General features: G+C 41.5%; 2 protein-coding genes across 15 annotated transcripts in view; one reads left to right on the plus strand and one right to left on the minus strand.

Moving 5' to 3' along the window:
* The window catches only part of zgc:158328 (uncharacterized protein LOC567225 homolog), a 64353-nt gene extending 47667 nt beyond the window's left edge, over window positions 1-16686 (plus strand). The window contains exons 22-38 of one of the 2 annotated variants that reach the window (XM_031293186.2): window positions 14-145; window positions 511-639; window positions 4096-4224; window positions 4994-5122; window positions 6134-6262; window positions 6392-6520; window positions 6869-6997; window positions 7113-7241; window positions 10087-10218; window positions 10502-10630; window positions 10860-10988; window positions 12120-12248; window positions 12692-12820; window positions 13023-13151; window positions 14037-14165; window positions 14345-14473; window positions 14927-16686. In XM_031293186.2, the coding sequence (XP_031149046.1) occupies window positions 14-145; window positions 511-639; window positions 4096-4224; window positions 4994-5122; window positions 6134-6262; window positions 6392-6520; window positions 6869-6997; window positions 7113-7241; window positions 10087-10218; window positions 10502-10630; window positions 10860-10988; window positions 12120-12248; window positions 12692-12820; window positions 13023-13151; window positions 14037-14165; window positions 14345-14473; window positions 14927-15006 (2150 nt within the window). In that variant the 3' untranslated portion in view covers window positions 15007-16686. The other variant, XM_031293187.1, reaches the window with a different exon arrangement.
* A 7226-nt stretch (window positions 16687-23912) lies between these two features.
* Window positions 23913-26861, minus strand: part of mecom (MDS1 and EVI1 complex locus) — a 135666-nt gene continuing 132717 nt past the window's right edge. For all 13 annotated transcript variants that reach the window (XM_031293205.2, XM_031293200.2, XM_031293203.2 and 10 more), the window contains 3 exons: window positions 26250-26495; window positions 25972-26152; window positions 23913-25860 (listed from right to left, as the gene is read on the minus strand). In XM_031293205.2, the coding sequence (XP_031149065.1) occupies window positions 25726-25860; window positions 25972-26152; window positions 26250-26495 (562 nt within the window). In that variant the 3' untranslated portion in view covers window positions 23913-25725. The remainder of the gene's footprint in view (window positions 25861-25971; window positions 26153-26249; window positions 26496-26861) is intronic.

A 26861-nucleotide genomic window follows, 5' to 3' on the forward strand; every position in this document is an offset into this window, starting at 1 on the left:
CTGACCTTCATAGCATGTGAATCCGGTTACTGGGGCCAAGAGTGCCTCAGTAAATGCCAGTGCAAAGAGAACTGTCTGGGCTGTGACCCGGTCACCGGTCAGTGTTCGTGTGAAGCCGGCTTCACCGGTGACCACTGTGAAAAGAGTAAGTTAATTTCAAGTTTTAAAAGATATAGTTTGGTAAACACTGCCACCATGGGGTGATTGTCACTTATGACATCTTTTGAGCTCATTTACAATCCTGAAAGCAATTTCCTGGATATTTTAATTTATCATATAATATGTTTTATTTTAGTATTTTTTTTCCAGGGACTTTATATACTAAATATTTTGAGTAGCTTATATATGGGATGTACCTCCAGGAACTACATTTAGTACCAAACATGTTGCCTATTCCATGTGACCTGAGACTGAATTTCTGTAGCCGACTACATTTGCTTAGATGTTTAAGATTTAAGATATTGTTTAGCTAAATCACTCTTGATCTCTCCGTCGTATGTTCACTGTTAGAGTGTATGGCTGGCAGTTATGGGCAGGGGTGTGCCCAGCAGTGCCAGTGTCAGAATGAGGCCCTCTGCGACCATGTGAGTGGAGCCTGCACGTGTTCACCTGGATATGCTGGCACCTACTGTGAAAAAAGTAAGATTTCTTTTGTTTGTAATTAGTGACTATATTATACCATTCCTGATGGTATCTTGTGTGAGAAAAGTAAAGCTATACAAACTTTTCTATTATATGTGGAGTCACTTTAACCCCTTGGCACTTTTTTATTAAACTCTTAGGAACAACACGGTTAATAGGAATGCACATGAGGGTATATTTTGACTTAATTGTGTCATTTTGGCTCCCTTCCTCAAATATAAAACCTTAAGAATATATAGTGTTCCTTATGTTTTATTAAATCTAAGGACACTCTCCATTACAGTTGACATTACCGATCTTAATACACTAGAGGGCGCCGCAGGACATTCTTCAGATTGTTTTATTTCTTCCACAGTTTGAGTGAATCATCACACAGATTCAATGAATCATCAGATTGTCCATGTAATGTCATAAGCAAAACCATTTTAAAACCACACAAATCAAAAGATATCATTTGTATTAGTCATTCTGGGGTAGATGGACTGTATTTCATAGGTTGCTCTCTTTTCAAGCATTCTGCAATAGGAAACTCTTCATGTAACAAATATTCTTCTCATCATTAGGATATTTTTATTGAACTGCAAGGCATACCAACAGTCCAAGCTTCTTAACAATGTAATAGATTTGTTCTTGATTATAGTCTTTTGATTTGAAGTGGCCTCATGTTATTACAAAGTGTAAGATTTAGTGTAAGTGTACTACCAGCAGGCCCAGAAATTCATACCACCTCCGTAATACACTGGGCATCGTAAATCATGGCCATGTCACACTAGAACAGAGCTTCACATCCCTAGTCATAACAGTCTAACGGCCTCAGGGTAGACGTCACTCTGATTGGACGTCGCTGTGGAAATAAGGCTATCGGTCTGACCAGATTCTGTTTTCTGAAGGCCTTTTCTCCTCAAACAGAGGTGTCCAGTTTCTCCGTCTTTTGCTGGGCCTCTTCCTTCAGGAGAAGTCAGGAAGAGGCCTGTACTGTGAGAAGGACCAGATCTCTCTTAGTTCATCTGTTTCACAGAATTAAAATGGAAAGAGAGGACTTTCCTTTTTAGTGTTTGATTGTAGGTGGGCGATTTCCGTCCACACACCGGTTTTCATAATGTTATTCATGGAAACACTCAGAAAGTTTGTTACTATGGTAAAATGCATAGTTTCATTGAGCATTCATGTGGTTGATGCTAAACATTTCAGTCGGGTTTTGTCAGAGGAAACAAGCTATTGTGCTGACATGGGTCCTACACACCAGACCACTCCTTCCATTAACGTGGATCGTGCTCCATGTTCTGGTCTGCAGCTTTGATGTTTGCATCAAAATAGTTCAATCGGTCGCAGTAAAAAGAACGTTGGCATTGAACATCCGCGTTATTGTCGAACAAACAGGGTTGTTTTGTTGTTGTTGTGTTGACCTCTTTCAGTGTATAGACCCTGAATGGCACCAGGAAGTTCTATTCTGTGTTCTCTCTCTATCCGCTCTATTTCTGTGGTCTGCTCTCCCCGGCTGTGTGGTCCCTGGACCTGCTTTATGGGCTGACAGCAGTGGCTCTTACACAACCAGGGATCTGGAAATAATCCTCCTGTTTTAAAGAGCTCATTTAGTCTGGAGATGGAGTCTTTCAGTGATGGCACAGTGTGTGTGTGTGTGTGTGTGTGTGTGTGTGTGTGTGTGTGTGTGTGTGTGTGTGTGTGTGTGTGTGTGTGTGTGTGTGTGCATGTGGCGTGCGTGTGCATGTGTGCGTGCGTGCGTGCGTGCGTGTGTGTGTGTGTGTGTGTGTGTGCGCGAGCGTGCGTGGACCGAATCCTCTGTGCCTATACCCATAAACAAAGACTCAGAGGGAAGAGTCTTCACTTACAAACACTTGCAGACACTGTCCTAATATCAGATGACAGATTGCTGCTCTTTGGTTAAAATGGAAACCGGTCGCCCCCTGCTGGCATAAACAAATAATATATTGTGTATTTCAGAGTTGTAGGTATATCCCCTGAAGATTTACCGTATAGAGTTTGTGTGCTGCAGTAAACTTTGTCTGCTGCATTTGAAAAGGAAGAAAGGTGTTTAAACATGTTGAGGTGATTACTGTGTGAAGACCTAATTAAAAGGCAACATCACTCACATCAATCATCACTCATTTAAGTTTTTTTTTTTTTTTTTTTTTACAGCATAGATGCTTTGAGCCCCTGTATCATTGGTAAAGAAATGTTGTTTCAGAGTAACATTCCTGAAACAATTTTCCACAGAGACAGAAAGATGTTGCCATGGTGTCAGCAATTATCATAATAATAAACAACAGACAGTAAGCCAGTGACTTTGCTACAGTCCTAATGTACAGCTGGTTTAAAGTGACAGCATCCTCAGTGGGCTGGCTTTAATAACATCGCAGCCTAACCACTACAGAGGCAGGCGAAGACATCATGCTGTCAGCGTGGGAACGCAGCAATGGTCATGCCAAAAACTGCTGAGCAGGAAGGATACTTTTCCCAATTTGAGACCTTAAGGGAGAATAAGTAAGAGTGGACAGCATCATCAATTGGAGCATGAGAAGGAGGGTATGATGCATAAACTGTAGGGAAACACCCTGAGTACTGTGGCATTTAGGATACACAATCAGAACACAGAAAACAGAAGAGAGAAATGTCTTCAATGGATGTCAGTCACTTGAACTTGGGCAGCATTCCTATAAATAAAAAAACAGAATGGTAGAACATTTGCTATTGCAAAATACAACTATTATGCTGGAGTTAGGCTGTGATCTCTTCAGTGACAAATTGAGCGATCAAAAATAGGCTTTGAATAAACATTCATTCTTTCCTGCTCTGGTGAAGCCATGCTTACAGATAATATTTATATCCCATTAGTGGAGAGTCTTATTCATCCCCCTGCCTCTGGCTAGGCTCTTGTGGATGGGAGGCACTATGTTTACCAAACTCTCTGAGTGTCAATTGGCTCTATACACACTAAAACAATTTATCTGCCTCTCCTTCAGAATGGGAATAGCCTCGCATAAGCAGGGATACTGTAGGTATGTGTGCATGTGTGTTAGGGGGGCACAGTTACCTGGCTTTGTTTTCCTGTGTATTGGTGGGGCCTGTTGACTCAGCAGGTGCTCTAATTACCAGCTCTCTGTGCCCCCTCTACCCCAGAAAGCGAACGGCCTCTGAGCTGCCGTCGACTTTGATGTGGCCCAGATCCACCACACATGTGGGACATGAGCTCACTTAACGAATGCAGACGCTCTGCAAATGAACAGCCGCAGCGTGGTACTGCAACTTGATATTGGTATTTTCAGTAGGTGGTAAGACAGAGAGGGAATGTAGGAGGAGGAGAAGAGAGTGAGAGATGGGGAAGAGAAAGAACTAAAAAAAAGTTAAAAAGAAAGTTGGCATCTAAACCTTTTCCTCTCATCTTCTGTGAAGCTGCCAGTTCTAACCAGTCGGATGTTTTATCTTGGCCCACAGTGTGCCCGGACAGCTTTTACGGTCTTGACTGTGGCCAGATGTGCGAGTGCAGGAACGGTGCCCGCTGCCACCACATCACAGGAGCTTGCCTATGCACCGCCGGCTGGGCAGGACCACACTGCATTCTGGGTAATGGAAGCCACATCATTAAAACGGGGTGTGAGGGAGGCCCTCACTGCAGCCCATCACGACATCCTCCTCTTAAACACAACTGTGTTTGTGAACAATTATCTCTATAATGAGACATTCCCAATTACTTTTTTTAGGGATGGGTGAGGGTGGAGAAAGTAAGGACAAGAGTGCCCTCTGGCATACACAGTTTAATTGAGGTCTATTCTGGATAAATGCACCCACACATTTATAGCGATCAACATTAGGAAAGAGAGAACATAACTCGGAAGACTCTTTAGTAGCTAACCAATCTGTTCTCATGCTAAAGTTTCATGCCGTTGTTTTAATGAATCCAGTGAAATGCCCACTAAAGTTCTTAGTCTGTCATTCTGCAGTCTTATTCAAGACTTTCCTCTTGCCACAGCCATTTTGTGGTCCTAACTACTAGAGCCAGAGTCAGCAGAAAGCCACTTGCATGACTTAATGATGCATCTCTGTCATTAGCGCACTTTCCTCTTTCTTAGACTCCAAATGTCATCTTGGACTTTGATCATTTAAGAGAAGTTTACAGTATGTGTGCTGAAAATGTCTCAGAATGTCATTTAGCTCTCTAGTCTCATACTTTTACAGCAAGTACAGTTGCATTTGCATTTTAAGTTAATTCTGAATATGGTGTGTATGTGTGTGTGTGTGTGTGTGTGTGTGTGTGTGCGCATGTGTGTGTGTGTGTGTGCGTGCATGCGTGTGTGCAATTGTGTACTTGTGTCTGTGTGGTTTGTGTGGGTAGAGTGCCCAGACGGTCATTTTGGGGAGCAGTGCAGTCAGACCTGTGAGTGTCAGAATGGAGCCAGGTGTGACCACGTCACCGGGCGATGCAGCTGTGCGGCTGGGTGGACTGGAGTCAGCTGCCAACTGCGTGAGTAGCTCATCACTTAAGTAGCTAATCAGTCAGCATGACAAACCCTGTCAAAGGTTTTGCTGCTGTTTTCTTAAAGGGCAACACCAGTGGGTTTGTATGTTTAAGCTCATGTACTGAACATTAATTATACTTTAACACACACAACTGTTTAACAAAGCATGCTGCTGTGTTTTGGAAAGTTGGATGTATTTTGTCTGCTGTTACAGGCAACCAGTGGTTTTAATTCATTTTCTTAGGATAGTTAGTTAGTTTGTTAGTTAGCTCAGTTAGTTGACTCTTTAAACTTGCTTGACAAAATGATTGCAGACAGATGTTAGTTTACACCACTTAAGCAATTTTTAAAGAGTGTGATAGTTTATTTTTGTATTTTACAGAAAATAATGGATAGCAATGACTGCCTGAAAATGTTAGAAAAAAATACACTCTACAGACCGACAGAAAGACAATCTACAATTTTATATCCTGTATTCAAAAATGGTCAAGGAAAAACTGTAAGGTAGAAATTTTTTAGTCTAGGAGACACAATTTGTAAACACGCTGATATGGTCCTTTAAAGGACTCAAATCATAATGTCAGAAGTTTGAGATCAGTCGATAAAACCCTTGGTTTCTTGCATTGGTATAAACATTTGTACGCAAAAATGCAAAAACACACCTCAGGACTCAAAATATGTATGATAGTTGCAGGTTTACTTATCGAATGTATGTGAAGTGGACAGTGTGTCTCCTAATTGTCAACTTTATGCTGTCTTGTGTGCAAACCCATACACTAACACCTTATGATGATAGGTGATTAATAGACATGACCATCGGGTATACTGAGATAGACAGATGAACTTACTGTTGGATAGAGTCTTATTATAAATTCTATTTCATAATCAATGTGTGTCACATTGATATATAATATTTTCATTACTACTAAACTTTTATACAATTGTCTACATTATTTTCTTAATTTTTATGTCATTAACTCTCTATGCTGTACTGTGTTACGTGTGTGTGAGTTCAGCCTGTCCTGCAGGACAATATGGGGAACACTGTTCTGGTCAATGTCTGTGTCGAAACCAAGGCTCTTGTGATAGCGTGACTGGCCAGTGCTCCTGCCCGCCTGGCTGGACCGGAGCCGCCTGTGAGTTAGGTGAGTCCTACAGTACTATGTATTACATTGTGAGGAAGCTACCTCACAATGTAAACCCTTTTGTATTTCTGAAATAAATAATTTCTTGAATGCAACTTCCATCTGAGGTTTCCTTTCCCTCTCTCCTAGAGTGTGAGGAAGGACGTTTTGGAGAGAACTGTACCCAGGCCTGCAGCTGTACGAATGGAGGGAAATGTGACAGAGTGATAGGAAGATGTGCGTGTCTGCCTGGTTGGATAGGAAAGCTCTGTCAGTCAGGTGACTTTACATCAGCACTGATGCATCACAGCATATCAGTTCGTATTTGGGGTTTTTGTTTTTGATTGCCATAGTACACACAAATTATCTCACCTGTCCCACTGAGATGTACAGATACATAGCTTGCCAGCAGTTTCTCTCTGTGCTACATTTGATAACATTTCTGTCAAGCAGCAGCAAAACAAAAGTGAAGCTCTACCTACTCCTGCGATCATAAAACTTGCTGTGTCAAAACAAGTTGTGCAATTAGCCTAATAAGGATAAAAAGTGGACTTTTCAAAGTCAAGTGTTTTTCTCAGACTCGAATGTTGTATACTGAACACGGAAGTTTGTGTGTTTTGTCTGAAGCCTGTTCTAAGGGATTCTTTGGAGATGGCTGTGAGCAGAGCTGCGACTGTGTCCATAGTTCCAGTTGCCACCATGTGACAGGCCTCTGTGAGTGCGAGCCAGGCTGGAGGGGAGCCAGGTGTGACAAACGTGAGTGTGTATAGGACCGAGGAAATTGCAACAGAATGAAAGTGGCAATGAGGCGAGCTTTGAACATGAGAGTAAACTGACTGATGTTTGCCTGCATGTGTATGTGTACTCCCAGCCTGCCTTCCGGGATCCTACGGTGCTTCCTGCGTCCAACGGTGTCAGTGCCATGCTGGAGCGTCCTGTCACCATGAGACGGGGAGTTGTGGCTGCCCAGCTGGACTCACCGGGCCTGGCTGTGAGAAACGTAAGAATAAGTAGTATAAAGTATAAAGATTTGAGGCATTTTGATTTGCTCAACTATAAAAGGTAAACTCAATTCTTAACATCTTTGGAAATGTAGCATCTCAGAAATGTCACTTATGTATAACTAGTTACTGAGAAAGCCTTGGCACATAGCTAATATCACTGTCATGCATTTAAAACCACTTGACTGACATATGTGCCTTGTTGATAGAAACACTGTTCCCCCGAAACACACCACTCCCATCAGGAAGGAAAGGCATCATGGGAGTGAGGTGATCACCAAGAATCATTCTGTTAATACTGATTAAAAATGTCTCCTGGTCCTCCTGGGAAAGATTACCATTTATTCTATTCCAGGAAATGCACTTTACAGAGGCACTAAACCTTCACTGTCACAGGACTTTATGCTAATGTTTCATTATTTAGACCGTGCCCTTTAGGACTGTATACGAGCAGCTTCGCTCACCACTCCTTTTACCTCCCCCCCCACCACCTCAGCTCCCTTCCTCTCCTCACACACTCCCCAGACATCTGATAAATGTTACACACCAGTTGCCAAGTAAAACAGAAGGCATTGTTTTTGTCTCCTCGGCGGCGGATAAGGGCCTTTGGAAGGCAGACATGCATAATGACAGCGCCGTAATTGCCTCTTTAGTCTGGAGTCCTTTCTTATCTGTCCCCCACGCTGCCTGCTGCTGCCTGACTGAGTAGCTGAGTGCTGCGGTCTCACCCGAAAACATGTTCGGTTCACAGATTCATCTTGTTGGCTATGACTGATTTCTCTGTGGACTCGGTTCATTATTGTGATGAGCATTTACGTATATACTATGCAGAAAGGCTGTGTGAAAGAATGTCCCTCTGCGTCCATCGGTGATTGAACACCAGGGAAAGTTGTTGGGAGTTTTGGTTTTGTTACAGTAAATACTGAATGTCCCAGTACGTATGTTCACAGAGTAATCTGAGGAAGGAAAGCAAAACGGCTCTTTGTTCCCACAATCTACTATAACGTTTATCTATATTTTTTGTCACAGATTTATATCACTATCGTACCAGTTACACTTTGATTACAGTTATGTAAAAAAAAAGTATGTTATTCTAATCAAATAACCCTACTTTATTAGCTAGCTAGCATTAGTTTGCCAACTAACATGACTGTAGTTGTGAAACTGTTAGCAAAATCAAGTAGTGTAGCTAGCATAATATAAAGAAAAGCCTGATATTTGCATATTTTATAATTTGATTAGAAACACATTACAAATCAATATTGGATTTTGAAATTTTTATTTTGAGCAAAATACTAGATAGTATACAGTGCATTCCTTTATTCACATTATGCTGCAGCCTGAAGCTAAAATGGTTTATATTAATTTTCCCTCATCAATCTACATCCCACAATGATGTAGCAAAAACAGGATTTTAGAAATGTTTGCAAATTTAATAAAAAGAAAAAACTCAAATATTACATTGCCATAAGTATTACCTAAAGACCCTTAACTCAGTAGGCCTACTAGTTGAAGCACCTTTGTCTTCTTGGGTATGACGCGACAAAGCATTGCACATCTGGATTTGGGGATTTAAAGCTCAGATCGATGCAGTGTTGCAGCAAGGTTGGTCCTCGTGGAAGTTTCTCCCTTCTCCATATACGATCTCTGGAGCTCAGCTAGAGTCAACTTTCTTACCAAGGCCCTTCTCCCCCGATTGCTCAGTTTGGCAGGGTGGCCATCCTTAGGAGAGTTTTAGTTGTTCCAAACTTCTCCCATTTAAGATGTCACTGTGCTCTTGGAAACCTTCAATGCAGCAGACTTTATTTTGTAGCCTTCCCCAGATCGGTGCCTCAACACAATTCAATCAGGAGAGACTTTGTTGCATATATGCAAAGATTTATTTGTAAGCTACATATGCAAAATATGAAATGTACAAAGTCTTTGGAGATTAGACTCCATCATATAAAATATATATGTTTTAAAGGGGTAGGGAAACCCAGACATATTCCCCAATGGAGTCTAGACACTGGTGGTGGTGGTGAAGGAGCACGAAGACCGGATCGAAGGAGTCGATGGGAGCGCTCAGCCGGAAGAAGACCCAGGGTGCCGTGGGTGAAGATGACTGGAGGTGGAAGGAGAGGAGGAGGGTCACACTCTTTCCTGAAATGACAACTGACAGCCGCAGAGGAGAGAACAGATTTAAAGCAGGAATGTCATGCTGTGGTTGGCTTGTGAAAAACATGGCCGATACTGATTGGTTTAACTGAAAAGTGAATGCCTTGAAACAGCTGATCAGTTTAGGAGAGATGTGATAAAGTTATTGAAGTTTCCCTGAAAGAATTTATGCTGAGCTTCATTTCAAGCCTTCCCAAATCATGTCCAATCAGCTGAATTTACCACAGGTGGACTCCAATCAAAGTGTTGAAACATCCCAAAGATGATCAAGAGAAATGGGAGCCACCTGAGCGAAACGTCGAATACTATGTCAATGTGATATTTCAGTTTTTTCTTTTTAATAAATTTGCAAACATTGCATAATTGAGTGTAGATTGATGAGGTAAAAATTAATTCAAACCATTTTAGCAAAAGGCTGCAACATATCAAAATGTAAAAATAACTGAAGGGGTCTGAATACTGAATGACTGTATATGTATTAACAAGAACCATTGATTTTAATACAGGTCATTTTGACCTACTTGTTGAACAGTGTATTTTCAAATCACCTATGCATCTACAGCATGGGTTAAGGAAAACCTTTTTTCTTTAATTTCCCTACAAATCATATGCCTACTTCTTTCTAAATCTCATTAAATGGCCCCACTGTTGTGTATATATGATATATTTCTGGATGTATCATCTTAGCCTGTCCTGCTGGCATGTTCGGGCAAAACTGCAGCCAGCTGTGCCAATGTTCAGGAGACCAAGAGCAGTGCCATCCTGTGACTGGGAAATGTAGCTGCTTACCTGGTTACTACGGGGCACGCTGCGAGATACGTAAGTACAAATGATGATTATTGCTGTCAGTTTGGACTAATATGCGGCTTGGCTAATATGCCTTTAGTTAAACACAGTGTTGGGAGGGAGAAATGTGATAGCAGTGTACATATTTGGCCCCATTTATAGATTTTAATTGATGTCAAAGTCATTGTTTATGATTGACTGTATAATGTTCATATTTTTAAATAAAATAAACTTAAAATCTCAGTCAAATAACAACAATGACCTTGTTCCCGCTTTTTCATTCTCTTTCCATCTCATCACTATGGTTTGTCTCCAGGATGTCGGGCAGGGACCTTTGGGCCAAACTGCAAGTCCAGATGCCGCTGTATCAATGGTGGTCGCTGTGACTTCAGGACTGGGACTTGCTACTGTCCTCCTGGCTTCATTGGAGCTGACTGCAGCTCAAGTGAGTCAAGAAACGCACCACCTGTTTGCACTCTAGAATGAAGAAGAGTCTTTTTTTGCACCCCTTTATTATCATTATTTGGAGTTAGTGTTTTAGCCGTGTCACTTCAGCCTCATTGTTGTATTAGAAAATGCTGGTCAACCACGACTGAGGCAACCCACAAGCCTTTAAAAAGAAGATATTTATCTTCATAACTTCTGTGTGAATAAGGATGTTATTATTTCCGCAGGTTGTCCGAGTGGGTACTATGGGAAGGACTGTGCTAAGCTGTGCTCCTGTGGGGAAGGAGGGCAATGCCATTCCGCAACTGGGAAGTGTGTTTGTCCCCCTGGTAGAATAGGACAGTCCTGCCAACAAGGTAATGCTAAACTGATGTCTTTGTTTGTTTTGATCAGCTATCACACCAGTCCTTGTTGTTTATATCACTCAACGTTGTAAAGCTTACTTGGTGCTAAAATCAACATCAAAATCTAATATAAAAGCAATGTATTTGCAGTGGTTAAGATATACAGTAGTGATAGTTGTAAAAATAGCAAATTTGTTAAACATTAAAACAATACTACAAAAAGTACTATTAACAATAAATGCAGGTTTTTGTGGGGTTTTGGTATTAGACTTTGTTTTGAGGCAAGAAGAAATCACTACTAAATTACAAGAGGCAATTCATTGTTCAACTTTGAGTAAAACGTATCACAGATATCAAACATGGTTTGTATCGAGGTTTTTATCTTTTACCCTTCTCTTAAGTATACAAAAGGTTACCACAGAGGCTGACGTGCATCAGTGGGAACCACTGGCCCCAATGAGTTCTTCAGAAATAGGAGGCCTAACTACAAAGTGAGAAACAAGCACTAAAACGAGGGAGCATTTCTCAACATTTCTCACTGTATATTTAAGTAACAAATTCTCCATTTCCTTCGTGTGAGGCTTCTGATGATCACAGGACTGTTTTCCCGGGAAACAGAGGCAGAGTTTGGCTTTCTTAATCTCTCCATTTATCAGCAATTCAGCTGGATTGCAAGTGGGGATTTCCATCCCTGCTTATGCTAAATGTTCTCTTCTTTAGCCTCCTGCATGTACTTGGACATACCACCTCTTAAGTTTCTCTAGTTGAATGTTTACAGAAACCTATAAGTAGTTCGTTCTCTGTGTTCCGTGTTGCTGGATTTGGCAAGGAAGCAAATAAATAAACAGGAAAAATCAAAGACTGCTTGCTTATTGTTTTCCCAATCTAAATTACCCAGAGAAACATGATTATTCTTTTATATCAGTGCCAAATTAGACTACTTTGCCATCTCTTAAATGAACTGTTCGTTAAATAAACATGAATGTGGGTAGTGCAATCTTGTATAAGTGTGTGTGAAAGAGACGGATAGACACTTTGGTGTGTGTGTTGTCTGCGTGTTAGACCCGTTGGTGTGATTGCTGAGTAGAACAGAAGGGCCTGTAGTTCATGTCTTGTCCTGATATTTCCTGAATGTTTCTCAAGCATGTCCTAGGGGGCGCTACGGCCTGCAGTGCAGAAACACATGCGGCTGTCAGAACGGGGGTCTGTGTGACCCCGTCGACGGGTCTTGCAAGTGTGGACTGGGCTGGATCGGACGCCGCTGTGACACTGGTACGACTTCACAGGCAATAGACCCAACAGAAAACAATCAGAACTAAACTAAACGGTATTCAGTTCATGGGAAATCGAAAAACAACAACAAACAACACAACTGGTAGAGCAAACTCTGTTAAACGTTGGAGTTGTTTACCTCCTGCTATCAGATGATCCACTTCAGTTGACAGTTCAAAAAAACAACCCTCACTCATACCTCCCATTTTTCTTCCATTTTATGTTGTTATTTTAGCTAACAAATGGTAATAATAGGCAATCAGCCAATATTATAGTAGTTTTGTTATTGATCGTATTTCAGCTTTATTAAAAGTTTCCATATATGAATCATATTTGCACATTCTCATAATAACATTTCTGCTAAATTATGTTGCCTGTAATAACAGTTTCTTCATACAAAACAGCTATGTTTTAACTTAGATTGTGTGTGTGTGTGTTTCCAGCATGTTCACAGGGAAAATACGGGGTTGATTGTGTACAAGACTGTCCATGCCTCAACAATGGGACCTGTGACCGTTTTACTGGTACCTGCAGCTGTACTGCTGGATACTACGGCCACTCCTGTCAACACAGTATGCAAACACTCGTAATACAATACCACTTGTAATACAAAAGGAAACTTGGTGATAAGGTTGCCAGTGGCCTCACTGACGTTTCTGTAAAAGTTCTCCTTGTGAAATATGTGTCTGTCACAACATGATTACATGACCATTTTTAACCGTAAGCTGAAACAAGTAGTCTTCACCTAAATTCAGTGTCTTGTGTGTCTCTTAGGATGCTCATCTGGGTTCTTTGGAGTGAACTGTGCCCATACGTGTGACTGTAAAGTGGGGCAGGCATGTAACCATGTGACAGGCCAATGTGTGTGCCCACCTGGCTACTATGGTCCCCAATGCCAAAGACGTAAGTATATACAGTATATGACTATCAAAAAGGTTAACTATCAACTAAAATCCATAAAATGAATTTTCAGTGGGCTGCCAAAAGTGTCAAATGGTTCAAAAATCACTAAATGTATAATGAAATTGATTGATTTTGATTGGATGAAACTAATTTAAAGTTCCAGTCCCTTTTAAAGATAATATATACCTCATATTTCAAGTATTTTATAGTTTAGGATACTGTTAAGCGGCACCACAAAGACAGAAACACTATTAAGCACATTAATTAACAGCCACCTGGATACCCAGCTGCAATAAGACATGGGCAGAGCATGAGCATACATGAATAAGAGATCCCCCCCCCCCCCCTTCAAAACAATGAGTTGGTGTGAGTGTGTTCTGGCAGGCAGACAGACAGGCTAGTAGGTAGGTGGGCAGGCAAGCAACCTAGTTATTTGATGAGAGACAGGTGTTTCCCCACTGCTTAATGCGTTCCTGTTACATCCTTGTGCCCTCCTGCCTGCTCGCAGAGCTCTCAGACACAGTGTGAGCGCCTAAATGGCCACTTCAGTCCCAGCAGGAGATCTGACTGAGCATTGCAGAGCAGCTGTAAGGCAGCCACAGGCTCCAGAGACAGACCTGGCTCTTATCTAGTTGCCTATATGCATGTAACAGTTAATTATAAGTTAAGTTAAGTTATATTTTGTATTTTCACAGGCATTAAAATATTAACTATCAAAACACAAAAGTAGATGTTAGTGCAAAGCCTACCTTTTCCTATCTAAAAAAGCAAGTGCCTCAGTGAGCCAGTAGTCCATCCTTCTTGCAGTACGTAGGGAAGAGGGTTATGTAATTAATGAAGACAATACTTACAGCTGCAGTAATACAACCATGTATTTGTTTTCAGGGTGTGAATCTGGCAAGTTTGGATTAAGCTGTGGACAGACATGTGACTGTGTTGGAGAGGCCCCATGTGACCCATCGACCGGACAGTGTCTCTGTCCCCCAGGAAGGACGGGACAGAGATGTGAAAAAGGTAGAGCTCAGCTTGAGTGAACCACACTTTCATTAGCATGACTAACTAAACTAAATGAAAAATAGATGTTAAAATGCAGTGAGCAGACATTTAGAAAACACCCCCTCTATCCACATGCGTGTGTTGTGCACACTCTTTCCTTTTTTTTTCAAATCCTTCCACTGTCTTTTCTGTCTCAGCCTGTGGTGGAGACCGTTTTGGCCCTGACTGCTCCCTGCCATGTCAGTGTTCCCATAGAGCCCGCTGTGATGGGCTGAGTGGACGATGCCTGTGCCCGCTCACCTGGCTGGGCCCCACCTGTGGTGAAGGTAAACCTATGCTCCCATTGCCACACCTGCACGCACACACCCCGACACACACACACACACACACACACACACACACACACACACACACACACACACACACACACACACACACACACACACACACACACACACACACACACACACAAGGTCATGGGCTGTAAAGCTGAACCAGCTTTAGTGAAATACTGTGTCATGAAGTGCGAGAGGCTGAGCCCCATCACTCTGTATGTCACCCTGTCTCCCTCAATAGCTGCTCCTGTCTCCTGACAGTTATTTTAATCTGCACCCAGCATGGAGCCAAGCTTGAGGCTGTCTTCGTTTTACCTCCTCAAAGCCAAGCACACGGGAGACTACGTACCAGTTACTTCTCCTCCAAAACCCCCAGAACATTTGCTTTTGATTTTCAAATAGTGCTGATGTCTTCATGCTTTTTTTCTTCTTCTCCCTTTTCAGCACTTCTACACCAAACCCCAGGACCGTTGAACTTTTCTGTGTCCCAAAGAAAGAGAAGAGCAGGCAGCAAAACCACATAACCCAAGCAGAGGTGCAAACTCCTGACTGGACATTCAAACACAGGGCTTGGCTCTGTCAAGCATTACTCAGTTCATCTTGGTAAAGGTGATGTTAGTAATGTTATGTTTTTGTGAAACTGGTACTCAGCTGTCAGAAACTGGCACTGCATCACTGAGCCTGGAGCTCGAGGTAATCACCCAGTAGACCTGGCATGTGAGGGGCCCTCAAAGGACCATACACTCTTAACCCACCCCAGGACTATCTAAGACTTAAAGTCCAGGGTTACACAGACTTCTTAGCAATACCCATGAATACCTGCATCCCATTTGTGACTATTGCTGATGGAAAGAGGTTAATTTGCTTTTCAGTTTTACATTTAATGTGCTGTTTGGACAAGATGTGATTGAATCTGATACTTTCTTGTCACTGGAGAGCCTTAACAACCAATATTTACTTCTTTTTTTATGTGTGTCCACAAAAAACTTGATGGTTAGTGTAACAGAAGGCCAAACATATTTCTGGTGTAATTTAAATGCCTCTTTACTTATACTAACAAAATAAAACACCAAGATCCACGCATACAGGGACTGCAGGCAGGTGAACTACAAAAATATGGTCCAATAGCAGAGCCATAAATGTTGAAGTAGGGGATGTTTCAAAATAAAAATGACCTCTGGACATATTTTGAAATATAAAAACATGCTCGGCTTTAAATGGTCATTTATGTCTGGTGTGGTTTTTCCACAAAAAGTTCAATTACTTTATTAAATTACCTACTTCTCTTTTTCCAGAAGTCCAGAATCTATTAATTGCAAAGATGTAAAAAAAAAAACAGTGTTTGAATCCTCATCAAGACTTTATGTACTTCACTTCCATCATAATGACCCACGAAACACTGAACAGGCCTAGGGAGGGAATCGTCTCACCTTATGTGTGTGTTTATTCCCGTACTTTAATTTGTTTCTAAAATATTATGTTTTGATTTCACACATTTGCCTTGTATTCTTTGTGAAACTGCACCATTTCCCAAAAGAAAGTAAAAAAGTTGGTTTACAAATTATTCTGAACAGATTTTTTAGCTATGGGACTCTTTCACAAGAATAGATTCACCTTAACTTATTTTATTGTCCATACACCTTTTACAAACGTCTACAAAGATATTGTCATCCATAAGTTCAACATGGCTCATGGAATCTGAATGAACAACCTTCATTACCAGCGTTACGAACACTCTTCATTTATTAGCATTGATCATGGGTTGTATTATTGCAGGGCGGCGTGCTGGTCGCGGAATACTGCAGGCAAACCTTGTACACATTGCACTTCTTTCAGATCTGTGTTGATTGAGTCAGCAACTGATACAGAGTTTGGAAGTCTAATAGAAAATTAAATTGATGTTAATATTTTTTTCTGTGGTACCTGTAGACATTTCTATGGCCGCACAATATTAAAAGCCGTTTTTTTTTTTTTTTTTTTTTTTTTTTACAAGATAAGTCCCATATCACTACTGCTATCCTTCACCATACATTTGATTTAAATGAGTTTCTTTTATGCAAAAACTATATTTGTATTATATCTCAGGTTAGTACCAGTTGTATCTGTCATAACCTACTGTGCTCATTTCCTGGCATAACTATGTCAGTGGTGCTACATTGATACATTTTGTTTGTGTATAATTAAAAAACTAAATTTTTACTGTTGTCTTTTCCATGGTCTTTTTATTTCACCCATGTGTCTTTATCATCTGTGATTGTGCTTTGACTGAATCAAAAGAGAAAAAGAGCCATGATTCAAATATATAATGACAAAAACATATGTGGACACCTACTTTTAAATGTCTATTTCTGAATTGTGTGCTTTAAATGCAGCGTTGCATGGTACTGATTTCTATGATCCCTGGGTGGGGTTGGAGGCTGCAGTAAGGTATGGAGGTAGAGAGAAGGGGGAGGAAGGTTCCAGCTGTCATAGAGACCTATGGGATCCTGTGTGTGTGGATATGTCAGTGTGCGTTTTTGTGCGAGGCTACTACCAGGCATCTCTCATCAGCCAGAGAAGGGTCAAGCATTAAGGCCATGCCTGCCTCCCTGATAGTAGTCTAAAGTGGGTGGGGGTGTGAGAGGCACCTGAGCAGGGTACACTGGTTGTGTGAGGTGTGTGTATGTGCCTGTTCTTCTGTGTGTGTGTGTGTGTGTGTGTGTGTGTGTGTGTGTGTGGGGTGTCAGTGTCAGAGAGAGAGCGTGCTCTCCCTGAGGCATTTTTCAAGTGCACTGGAGCATATTCTCCTCTATCGGCCAAAGGTGGCTGTGGGCTGGCAGAGGCAGGCAGGTGCCTAGACCAAACATGCACCCCATATCCAGCATCCCCGGGGTGAGTGATGGGTGAACGGTCCCGCTAGTGGAGGACGAAGCCCCCCACACCCACTCTCCGGTGTGGCTGATGGATGGGGGGCCGCTCCAGCTCGCCCTGCGTTGTGACAAGCAGCAGATGTTCTCCGATAATGTTTATCGGCCGGGCCTTCATCTTCAGATGACACACACCTGTTTCCAGTCAAACAGGCCCAGAGAGGCCATCCATCCACAGAGCCGTGGGTGGCCACTGCACCACTAGATCAGCCCTCCACACATAACGCTGGGTGCCACAGCAGACAGTGGTACCACAGATGAAGAGCTGGCATGGTAAGAACAAGAAGTAGCTCTGATGGAAGCTAAACCTAATGTATGCTTACCACGCTGCCCTGTTGCTCCAGTCTTGTATTAGTAATACTCCATAGATACAGTATGTAGCGGGGTTTTCTTTCTTTGATTTAAGATGCTCATAGGAAAAGGAGCTGATTCATCATTTTGGTTTACTCAAAATGATCTCAGCACTTTGAAAGGCACTTTTGTTTTAAGACAAGCACAGGAACAAAGACGCTCTTTGTGCTAAAAGGCTTTTGGAGGGGAAAAGGCCTACTGTTGTATGTATGCTGGCTCATCAGGAGTGCAGGAGAGAGAGAGAGTGCAGGAAACTGCAGATGAAATAGCCCGTAGCCGGTAAGATCACATCATGGGTACTTTTTCGTTGTAATTAAGCATAAGCCACTCTTTGCAAGAGAGATTCTATCACTTAACTGCCATAGCTTCAAGTCCCAAAGATCATTTCAGCACCTCTGCGTTGAACCAGATCTCCCAGAAGGCCACTGTGTTTTGAACTCCAGCTGACAAAGCTGTCGGCTCAGATAAAAGAATGAGGGGGAAATCATTTCAGCACGTCCTGCACCATTTGTTAGGTTGTTGCCTGGAAAAATAAATGTTAAATGTCATGGATGCAAAAAGATAGGTATCAAGGAACTCTCCCACACTCTGATGTAAAGAAGGCATCTTTGGTTTGGATGTGTCAGCAGAAATTATCACATAATTTATTCTAACAAGAAACTAACCATATATATATGTGTGTGTGTGTGTGTGTGTGTGTGTGTGTGTGTGTGTGTGTGTGTGTGTGTGTGTGAAATGTTAAAGTTGAACGAGATATAAGGAGGTGTACATTAGTATAATCACCACTGGGTGGCACTCATTATGGAAAAAGCATGGATTTAGTGACGTACCTCTGAGTAAGTGAGTGAGTGCACATGAATACATGGCTCATGGTGTAATATAATTAACATAATAAAGTTTATACAGATTCAGATTGGCTGATACAGAAGCATACCTTTTATGATTAAATTGCTCCAGCAGTACCAAAACCCCTAATCTGCTGCAAACACTCCATGACTCGGAATGCAGCTGAAAGGCCCTGATGAGCTACTTTCTAATCCACTCCATGAGCAAAGAATGAGATGATTTCAATAACAGGCTCCAAGTGGTTCTGCCACCACGCCTGTCCTGATTAGACTCGTCATATTAAAACCATGTGCACAACTGTTCTGCTCCATCCTGGTCTGGGACTGTGTTGAGTGTCCATCAATAACACTAATGACCCATAGCCTCCAGGGAGAAAAACAAACAGTGTAATGAAACCACAACCTTAAACTCTGCTGCTTTCTAAGAGCGAGGCAAATACAAGAAGATAAGCAGAGAAGAAGAAGAAAAGAAGAGAGACTAAGTAGCCTGCAATCATCTTCTCTGCATACACACTTAAGGGAGGACACAGACAGACGAGGTGCTACCATTATTGTAAACACAACAAAAACGTAATGTGATGATTTGTGAAGTCTCCCCACCCAAACACACTTCCCACTTGTGCCAACTGTTAGCAAGCACCACTACATACCATCCCCTCTACCCTATCGCTCCTTGAAGGCTACACTCCCTCACCCATCCATGCCTCCCTCTCCGAAAACGTTTCCCCTGGCATCTGAGTCAGCACGGGTGCCAAGTCAATCAGTGTGAGAGCTGCCAGCTGGGATGGCCTCACTCTGGGGGTGTGATGTATGTTCCAGCGAGGGGGCAGTAACATGCCACACAGGGTTGGCTGCGTGAACGGGTGGCTGAGGAAAGGAAGGGAGGGTTAGGGTGAGGAGAGAAAGAAGGAGGGGGTGAACGAAAAAGAGGACGGTGGCTGAACAGGAGCTGTAATGACGCCTGATGGATTCTGAGGCTGTGCCAGCTGCCCCATTAGCTGAGTGGCTCCAAGCCCCATGAAGCGTTGCCCACAGTGTGCCCACCCGTCCACATATAGACACCGTAGAGACACACACACACACACACACACACACACACACACACACACACACACACACACACACACACACACACACACACACACATACACACACACACACACACACACACACACACACACACACACACACACACACACACACACACACACACCCAGGACCTTGCCAGCCACACTTCAATAGACACTGAGCCCTTTATGAGAAGCTGTGGGTTAATGACGGCAATAACTCGTCCCAACGTGTTGATTAAGTGTGAGAGGATACATGGGTGACATTGCCATGTTCTAATCAACACTGATCAAACCAGCACACGCACAACAGTTAAATGTTAAGCTGCCAAAATCACCCGGGTGCTTTCATCGCACCACTCCACTGCCCACACACAATGACATTATACACACTGCTGTCTATTCATAATATTTTGGTGTTCTTTCAAGAAGCATTGCCTTTGGACATTTGTCTGGGGAAAGTTCTTTATGTAGGTGATGTAATTACATGCACTGTTATCCCGAATTAGTTGACTTTACTAGAAATTTGCAGGGAAACCCGTTGCCTTAAACCGTTTTTTACACATTGTGAAACTTAACAGGTCAAGTTGAATTAACACAGAGCAGTAAGTTCTAAGCTTTAGTGCATAACTTTTTTATATTAATAAACATCCGTTACATTCACGCCATGGCCAAATGAGTTGATACAAAGCTAATTAAGACTATCAGCTCCACACAACTCTCTCTGTATTTCTCAGTATGGTATATGTTCAGAAGATTGTGTCGTCCGGCTACTTTCGGAACTACTTTTCAGTAAATCGAGAGAAGATAATTACCTCTTCTGAAGAGTCCATTGTTTTTTTAAACCTCTGTGTCCTCCTTGGCTACTAGCAACTGTGTTGAGGGGTGGTGCGTGATCAAAGAAAGCTTGTATCACATGGATGCGCCGTAAATTTTGTTGTCATTACTTAGAATTCCTCATAGGGGAGACAGAAACTTCGCACTATAGCTTTAAACATGCCCAAAAAAACATAACGGATATGCAACATTAGGCTACTTTTCACTACAAATAAATACTTTCTTATTATAAATATTGTTTTTCCTTTATGACAGCCTGACTCTTAAATACAAAGTATTGAATACATTTGTTCCAACATTTTGACAAGGATATACATGAACATACATTTAGCATTGTGAATTTCCAATGTATTGTACAGCATGGAAAGTTTCACTCAGAAAGCAGGGTTACTGGTTTCCAAACTGTTTATATTTTAACTGACATCTTTTCACTGCCCAGATGCCATCAGTCCCCAGGTCTTGGTCATGGTGCAACAATAAATGTAAATAAACACGAACACTAAATCAACCGTACAAAACTAAATCCGAGATTACATGAATGCACACCCAAAACATTAACAGAACATTATTAAAACACACTTTAACTAGGACAAAAACTGTTCAGAACATATTTTTTTTTGTTCTTCCCATCAGCACAGAACAGTTCAAATAACCCCGCTCGCACCCATACAGAAACTTAATATCCCTAGTTATCTCTGCTTAATATGATCTGTGCACTGCATACTTAAGCTGATTATTACAAACAACTAATGTGATTTAGCAATGAATATGTTTTTTTTTTTAAAAAAACATGAAAGAACAAGTAGTGACCACTAAAAAGTTTAATTACAACTAAATCTGGGTTTACAGTGGGCAATTGCAGTGGGGGCGTGGCCACTGAGGGGTAGTGGCACAATTACCCTGCTAAATTAGTTCCTCGAAGTAGTCAAAGAATAATTCCTGTTTGTTAAAAGCTTGTTGAACAATTGCTTCTAGATGGTTTTATTTATTTTTATTTACTTAATGTTTAAGATGAAACAGTTTTTTTATTAAACCTCTGGTTTCTCATTAGCAAAAAACTAAAAAATGGCATCAATATAATGAAGTACAGTGGTACAATGTAACTAAATACATTTACTTAAGTACTGTACTTAAGAACCAATTTAAGGTATTAAGTCTTTTCTTTTCATGCCACTTTCTACTAGGGCTGGGTGATATAGAGAAAATCAGATATCACAATATTCTTTTTTTTTTAAGATCATTTTTTGGGGCGTTTCCCTTTATTTTGAAAGTGGATAGACATGAAAGGGGGAGAGAGATGGGGGATGCCATGCAGCAAAGGGCAGCAGATTGGATTCAAACCCTGCACCGCTGCAGGACTCAGCCAACATGGGGCGAACGCTCTTACTGGGTGAGCTAGAGGTCACCACAGATATCACAATATTCTTGACCAAACTCCTCGATGTCATTGTTGCGACGATATTGTAGGGTTGAAAATTGGTGCTTTTACAAATAATTTTACCAAAGAGATTTTAGATAAATAATCCCCAATAATGTGGATATATTGACTAATTCAATAATTATTCAAGTTCAGAAAATTACATAACTTTACTGTAATGCAGCCTGTAAAACCTGCAAAAGATAACACTTATGCCATATTACCATAGCACCATATCCAAAATCTGAGGCAATATCCAGTCCAATATGTCAATATTGATATAATATTGATATATTGCCCAGCCTTACTTTCTACTTCTACTCCACTACATTACAGAGAGAAATATTGTACTTTTTACTCCACTACATTAATCTGACAGCATTAGTTACAAGTTACTTAACAAATTAGGGTTTTTACACACAAAACACATTTTATACACAAGGTATAAAATACAATGTTTTATTATAAATTAAACTACCCAACAATATATAGGCCTACAAGTACAGCTGAAATGATGAGCCAGTTAAACTTTTAGTTGATTGACAGAACTGTTTTGATCGTTTCCAGTTTGAGTGTGAGGATTTTTCTGCATAGAGTACTTTTACTTTTAATACTTTAAGTAAATTTTCCTGATGATACTCACATACTTTTACTTAAGTACCATTTTCAATACATGACTTTTACTTGTAACAGAGTATTTTTACAGAATTATAATATTATTACTTTCACTAAAGTAAAGCATCTGAATACTTCTTTCACCACTGATTAAGTACAGACATACACAAACTACAAGAATAGTGAAAGCTGCTATAAACCATATTTCTTAAAGTAGAACAACAGACAAACTCAGTAACTAGCAGGTGAACGAAGGGGAGCATTGAGCAGATAAAAAGCTAGATAGACACCATATGAATGCTAATGTTCTTCCCTATCTGCTGGATGTTTTAAATGAGCAACTGTTTGCTAACAAGTTCACCATATCAATTCAAAAGAGGATAATACATTATGTCAGTGTTGTGTTCAGAGATCGTTTCTGCTGTCCTCAAGTGGCCAAAAAAAAAAATCAGTAACTGCATGTTTAAGGATTTACTGTAAATCCTGGATTAGCGTGAAGTGAAGCTGTTGCATGACTACTGACCACTTCACGTAATCATATAAATTAGTCCACAGTAGTACAGGTGGCAAAACTCATACTCGGAACCATTATCACTGGCACTCCATTATGGCCCCGTCCTGCGCCATCACTACCATCACTGCAGCTGACCTCATCAAAGCTGGACGACCCATGCTGACCTCATCAACACTGCGTGACCCCCTGTGACCTCATCAAAGCTGGACGCCCCATGGAGCCCTGAGGGCTGACGACAGGCTCTAAGAAAACACCCCATCCATTAGGGTGCCAAGAGCACTGTAAATGTGGAGTGTCAGCGCCAGCCATCTTCACTGTCATGCCCAATTCTCCAACCCCCCACCGAAGCTACTCTCCGGACAATGGAGCTGCTGAACCTCCAACCCTCCCAGCCACAATGTCCGCCCACATTGGCTGGCAGCAGTGACAGAGGGGGGTGCCGGATGGGGAGGCCTGCTGCAGGATGGGACTCTTATTGAGCGTTTGAGCGATGAGCCAGGTCATCACATCTACCCAACTCATCCATCATGCCCCACAAACAGACACAAATAAAAAGGACACATTCCTGCCTCCGCTCCCATTACCACATTCAAGCCCTCTCCAGCCTTTTCTCTCGTTCCCTCTCTCTATGCGAGCCAAAGCCTGGAGGAAAAAAGAGGACCAGAGTTCAGGCTCTCACTCGCTCTTGGAGGCCATGGGAGCGCCAGAAGAAAGCGCCAGGTGTTTTTTTTTTACTCTGACTCTTAGTATAAATCCCCATTTGGGCCAAAATGATGGGCAGCCAGAAGGACTGTATGGAGTAGGGAGGTGTGAGGGAGATGGGAGACAGAGGATGAGTAAAATGTTTAAGTAAAAATAAAGAGAGACTGGAAGACATGTCAATCCACATTGTAGTCCTTTATTTCTTAGTTGTTCCTCCCACAGTATTGAATTGAAATGCATAACAGTTACATTGTAGAAAGCATTAAAACAAAGTACCTCAACTTGCTGATTACTTTTTAAAATCGATTATAAACAAAACGACGACATAAACAAAGAAAAAAAATCTGGTCCCTAAAAACGGGAGAATAATGAAAGTAATCTGTTATTTATCATAAATTTGGCACAAGGGATTAACATGAACCAAACGTCACACAAGCTTGCAGACAACCGTAGAAAATGTCAGATACAGATCTTACCAGACCAATCATGCGTTTATGAAGAAATTATACCTGGCTTTTTTTTTAATATCATTCTTTCTAATGTTTTTCATTTTTTACAATTGAATCATTAAATTGTCATAGAAAAAAAAACCTAAGTAATATCTATTCATCGACCGGTTTCATTAGAAGAATAAGGAGTGAATTGTATGTTTAATACTATCCGGCACTCAAATGTAATCTACAAACCCCATTGAACTCTGGGATAGGCCCGGTGAGGAATCTCCTCTTCACCTGGGCTAAGAGCAGTGCTATTCAGTAAACAAACTACAGTTTGCCAAGAAATAAATACAAATCTCAACATACAACAGCAAATAACAACAACAACACCAACAAAAAAATGAAAACAAAATCATGATTGTCTAAAAATGAAAGACATACGAGCATGGAGTAGCTAACGACTAGCATTCAGGCTATTTAGTGGTATTGTTGGACTAGGATGGATTCAAGGGTTTGGAAAAAAAAGACATATGCCCTTTACAGAACAACAATTAACTTCAGCACTGGCTACTTATTTCAGTAAAAAAAACAAAACTTGTGTTTTCTTCTCTTCCACTAAAAAGACAATCTATTTATATCCTTTCACAGATAGCGCAGGCGGGCAGGATGGAGTGCAGTGGAGAAGAGTTGGTAGACACTTGTGTACAGTGCAATGATTGTGCAGACACACGCAGCTATGAAAACGCAGATGGGAAACTGGCCTGATTTCAGTTTAACAATCACTTTTTTGTATTTGTTCTTCAATGACTTCAGTGATATGAAAGTGTTGCTAGCGCTGTCCTTACATGGAGCGGTTTTCATTTGAACTGAGGTTACTAACCCCGCCCTTCATTTTTATCATCAAGTACATGTATTTATGAGAAACACCTGTGGATCTCTGGGGGTTAAAGGGAATTCTTGTAATATATTTTAAAGATACTTTTGTCAGATGAGCCAGGGCTCTGGCTGTGTGGTGTAAAGAAGGCTCTGGCTCTAGGTGGAAACTGTCTGTCTTAAAGACACAACCAAACTCACCCTCTAAGCATTAAATGTTTTCCCTGCGTTCTATGTGCGGGGCAATAAATGCAGTCTAGCAATGATACATCAGCACATCCATCTTCCATGTCCACCAGCTGCCTTTGCTGTGCAAAACATAGAAATTCAGCAGAATAAATACAGCTATTATTATTTATTATTATTTTCACCACAATGATCATCATTTCTATCATCCTGGTTGGTGTTAATGCAATTCAATTTTAAGGTCTCAGAGGGACATTTTTCTCTCTATCTGTTGAAGGTTTTTAGGGCTGGGTCTAGGCTGGGTTCTGCATGGACAGAAACCCTGCTTTGTGTGTGAGGCACTCCGCTCAGCAGTCAGATGGGCCGTGGTTCTGCTCAGCAGTCACTCTGTGGACGATCAGGGGCCACCGCACATAGCCCCTGCAATGGGCTCCCAGTGCCATAGGTCAGGTTTGGGGGTTGAAAGGTGAAAGGAAAGCGCAAAGGGGTGTCATCATACGTGGCTGAGAGACTGGATGGCACTGGATTCAGCAGCAGCCCGTGCCAAATTGTGCCACATGGTGGCCGGGGTGTGGGAAGCTGGGTGGAGAGAGTCCTTTTCAGCCAGAGATAGCATCATGGCGTATGCCTGAGGGAGAGGGAGATGGATTATATTTAACTGTCATCCTTAAATGCAAATATGTATGTGCATTGTAGGTAAACAGGCATGCATGCATGTAAACTGTCAATGTTGTTTTACCTGAGACTTAGATTTCCTAAAAAGTGGCTGTTTGACTGCGTCAGTCAGAGAGGGGGAGCCAAACGATGCGTCATCCTCATCTCCATCACTCAGCTCGCTCTCCTCCAGCTTGCGCATCTCTGAAAAGTGACGGATATGATCCAAGGCTGAGTAGCCACTCTGCTCCTGCTCATCCTTATACCTGAAGGTCAAACATAAAAAACATTAAAATAAGGCAATTTCTAGATACTTTTGATTGCACATCATCACAAATTCTGTTTTAGTTGCATCGAATTTACCTCCTAGGAGAGGTTTTGCAGTTGAGGTTCAAGTCGTTGGGTCCACTGAAGTCCATTTCGTCTTCTATGATGTCATCACTGAGGCTGCTAGGAAGCACTTCGTCTTCCTGTTTCCCAGGGGTGTTGTTAGGCTCTTCCCCTTCTTCTTCATCAGCACCAAGCTCCTCCGCATCCTCATCTTCCAGGTCACGCGACCCATGGCTGGACATCATTGGCTTCTCTTCTTCAAATGGACCGCCATTTAACCTGCAGACCAGGAACATTGATTAGATCAGTATAGCTTGATAAAGTAGTGCATTTTAAGGAGGAATAAATTACAGTGACATCTCCCTTATTAGCTGTGCCTTTTATAAATAAACTCCTTTTATGTTTAAGAAAGTAATCAAGAAATTAAGAATTCTTCTGGTGCTTGTTAAATAAGTTACATAAGGAATAAAAAAAAAAGATATACATATGTGCAGTCTTTTGCCTTTTGTGTTTAGTTTCCTACATGTTCTTCTGAGAATTATTTCTCTTTATAAACAAAAACAAGCATATGGGATAAAGAGCAGAGAGAGGTGGATCTGAGGCAGGACATGGCAGCTGAGATTGAGAGAGCCGGAATCCCGTTTG

Source organism: Sander lucioperca, chromosome 5 (assembly GCF_008315115.2).
Source record: "Sander lucioperca isolate FBNREF2018 chromosome 5, SLUC_FBN_1.2, whole genome shotgun sequence".
In the NCBI taxonomy this organism is placed as follows: Eukaryota; Metazoa; Chordata; class Actinopteri; order Perciformes; family Percidae; genus Sander; species Sander lucioperca.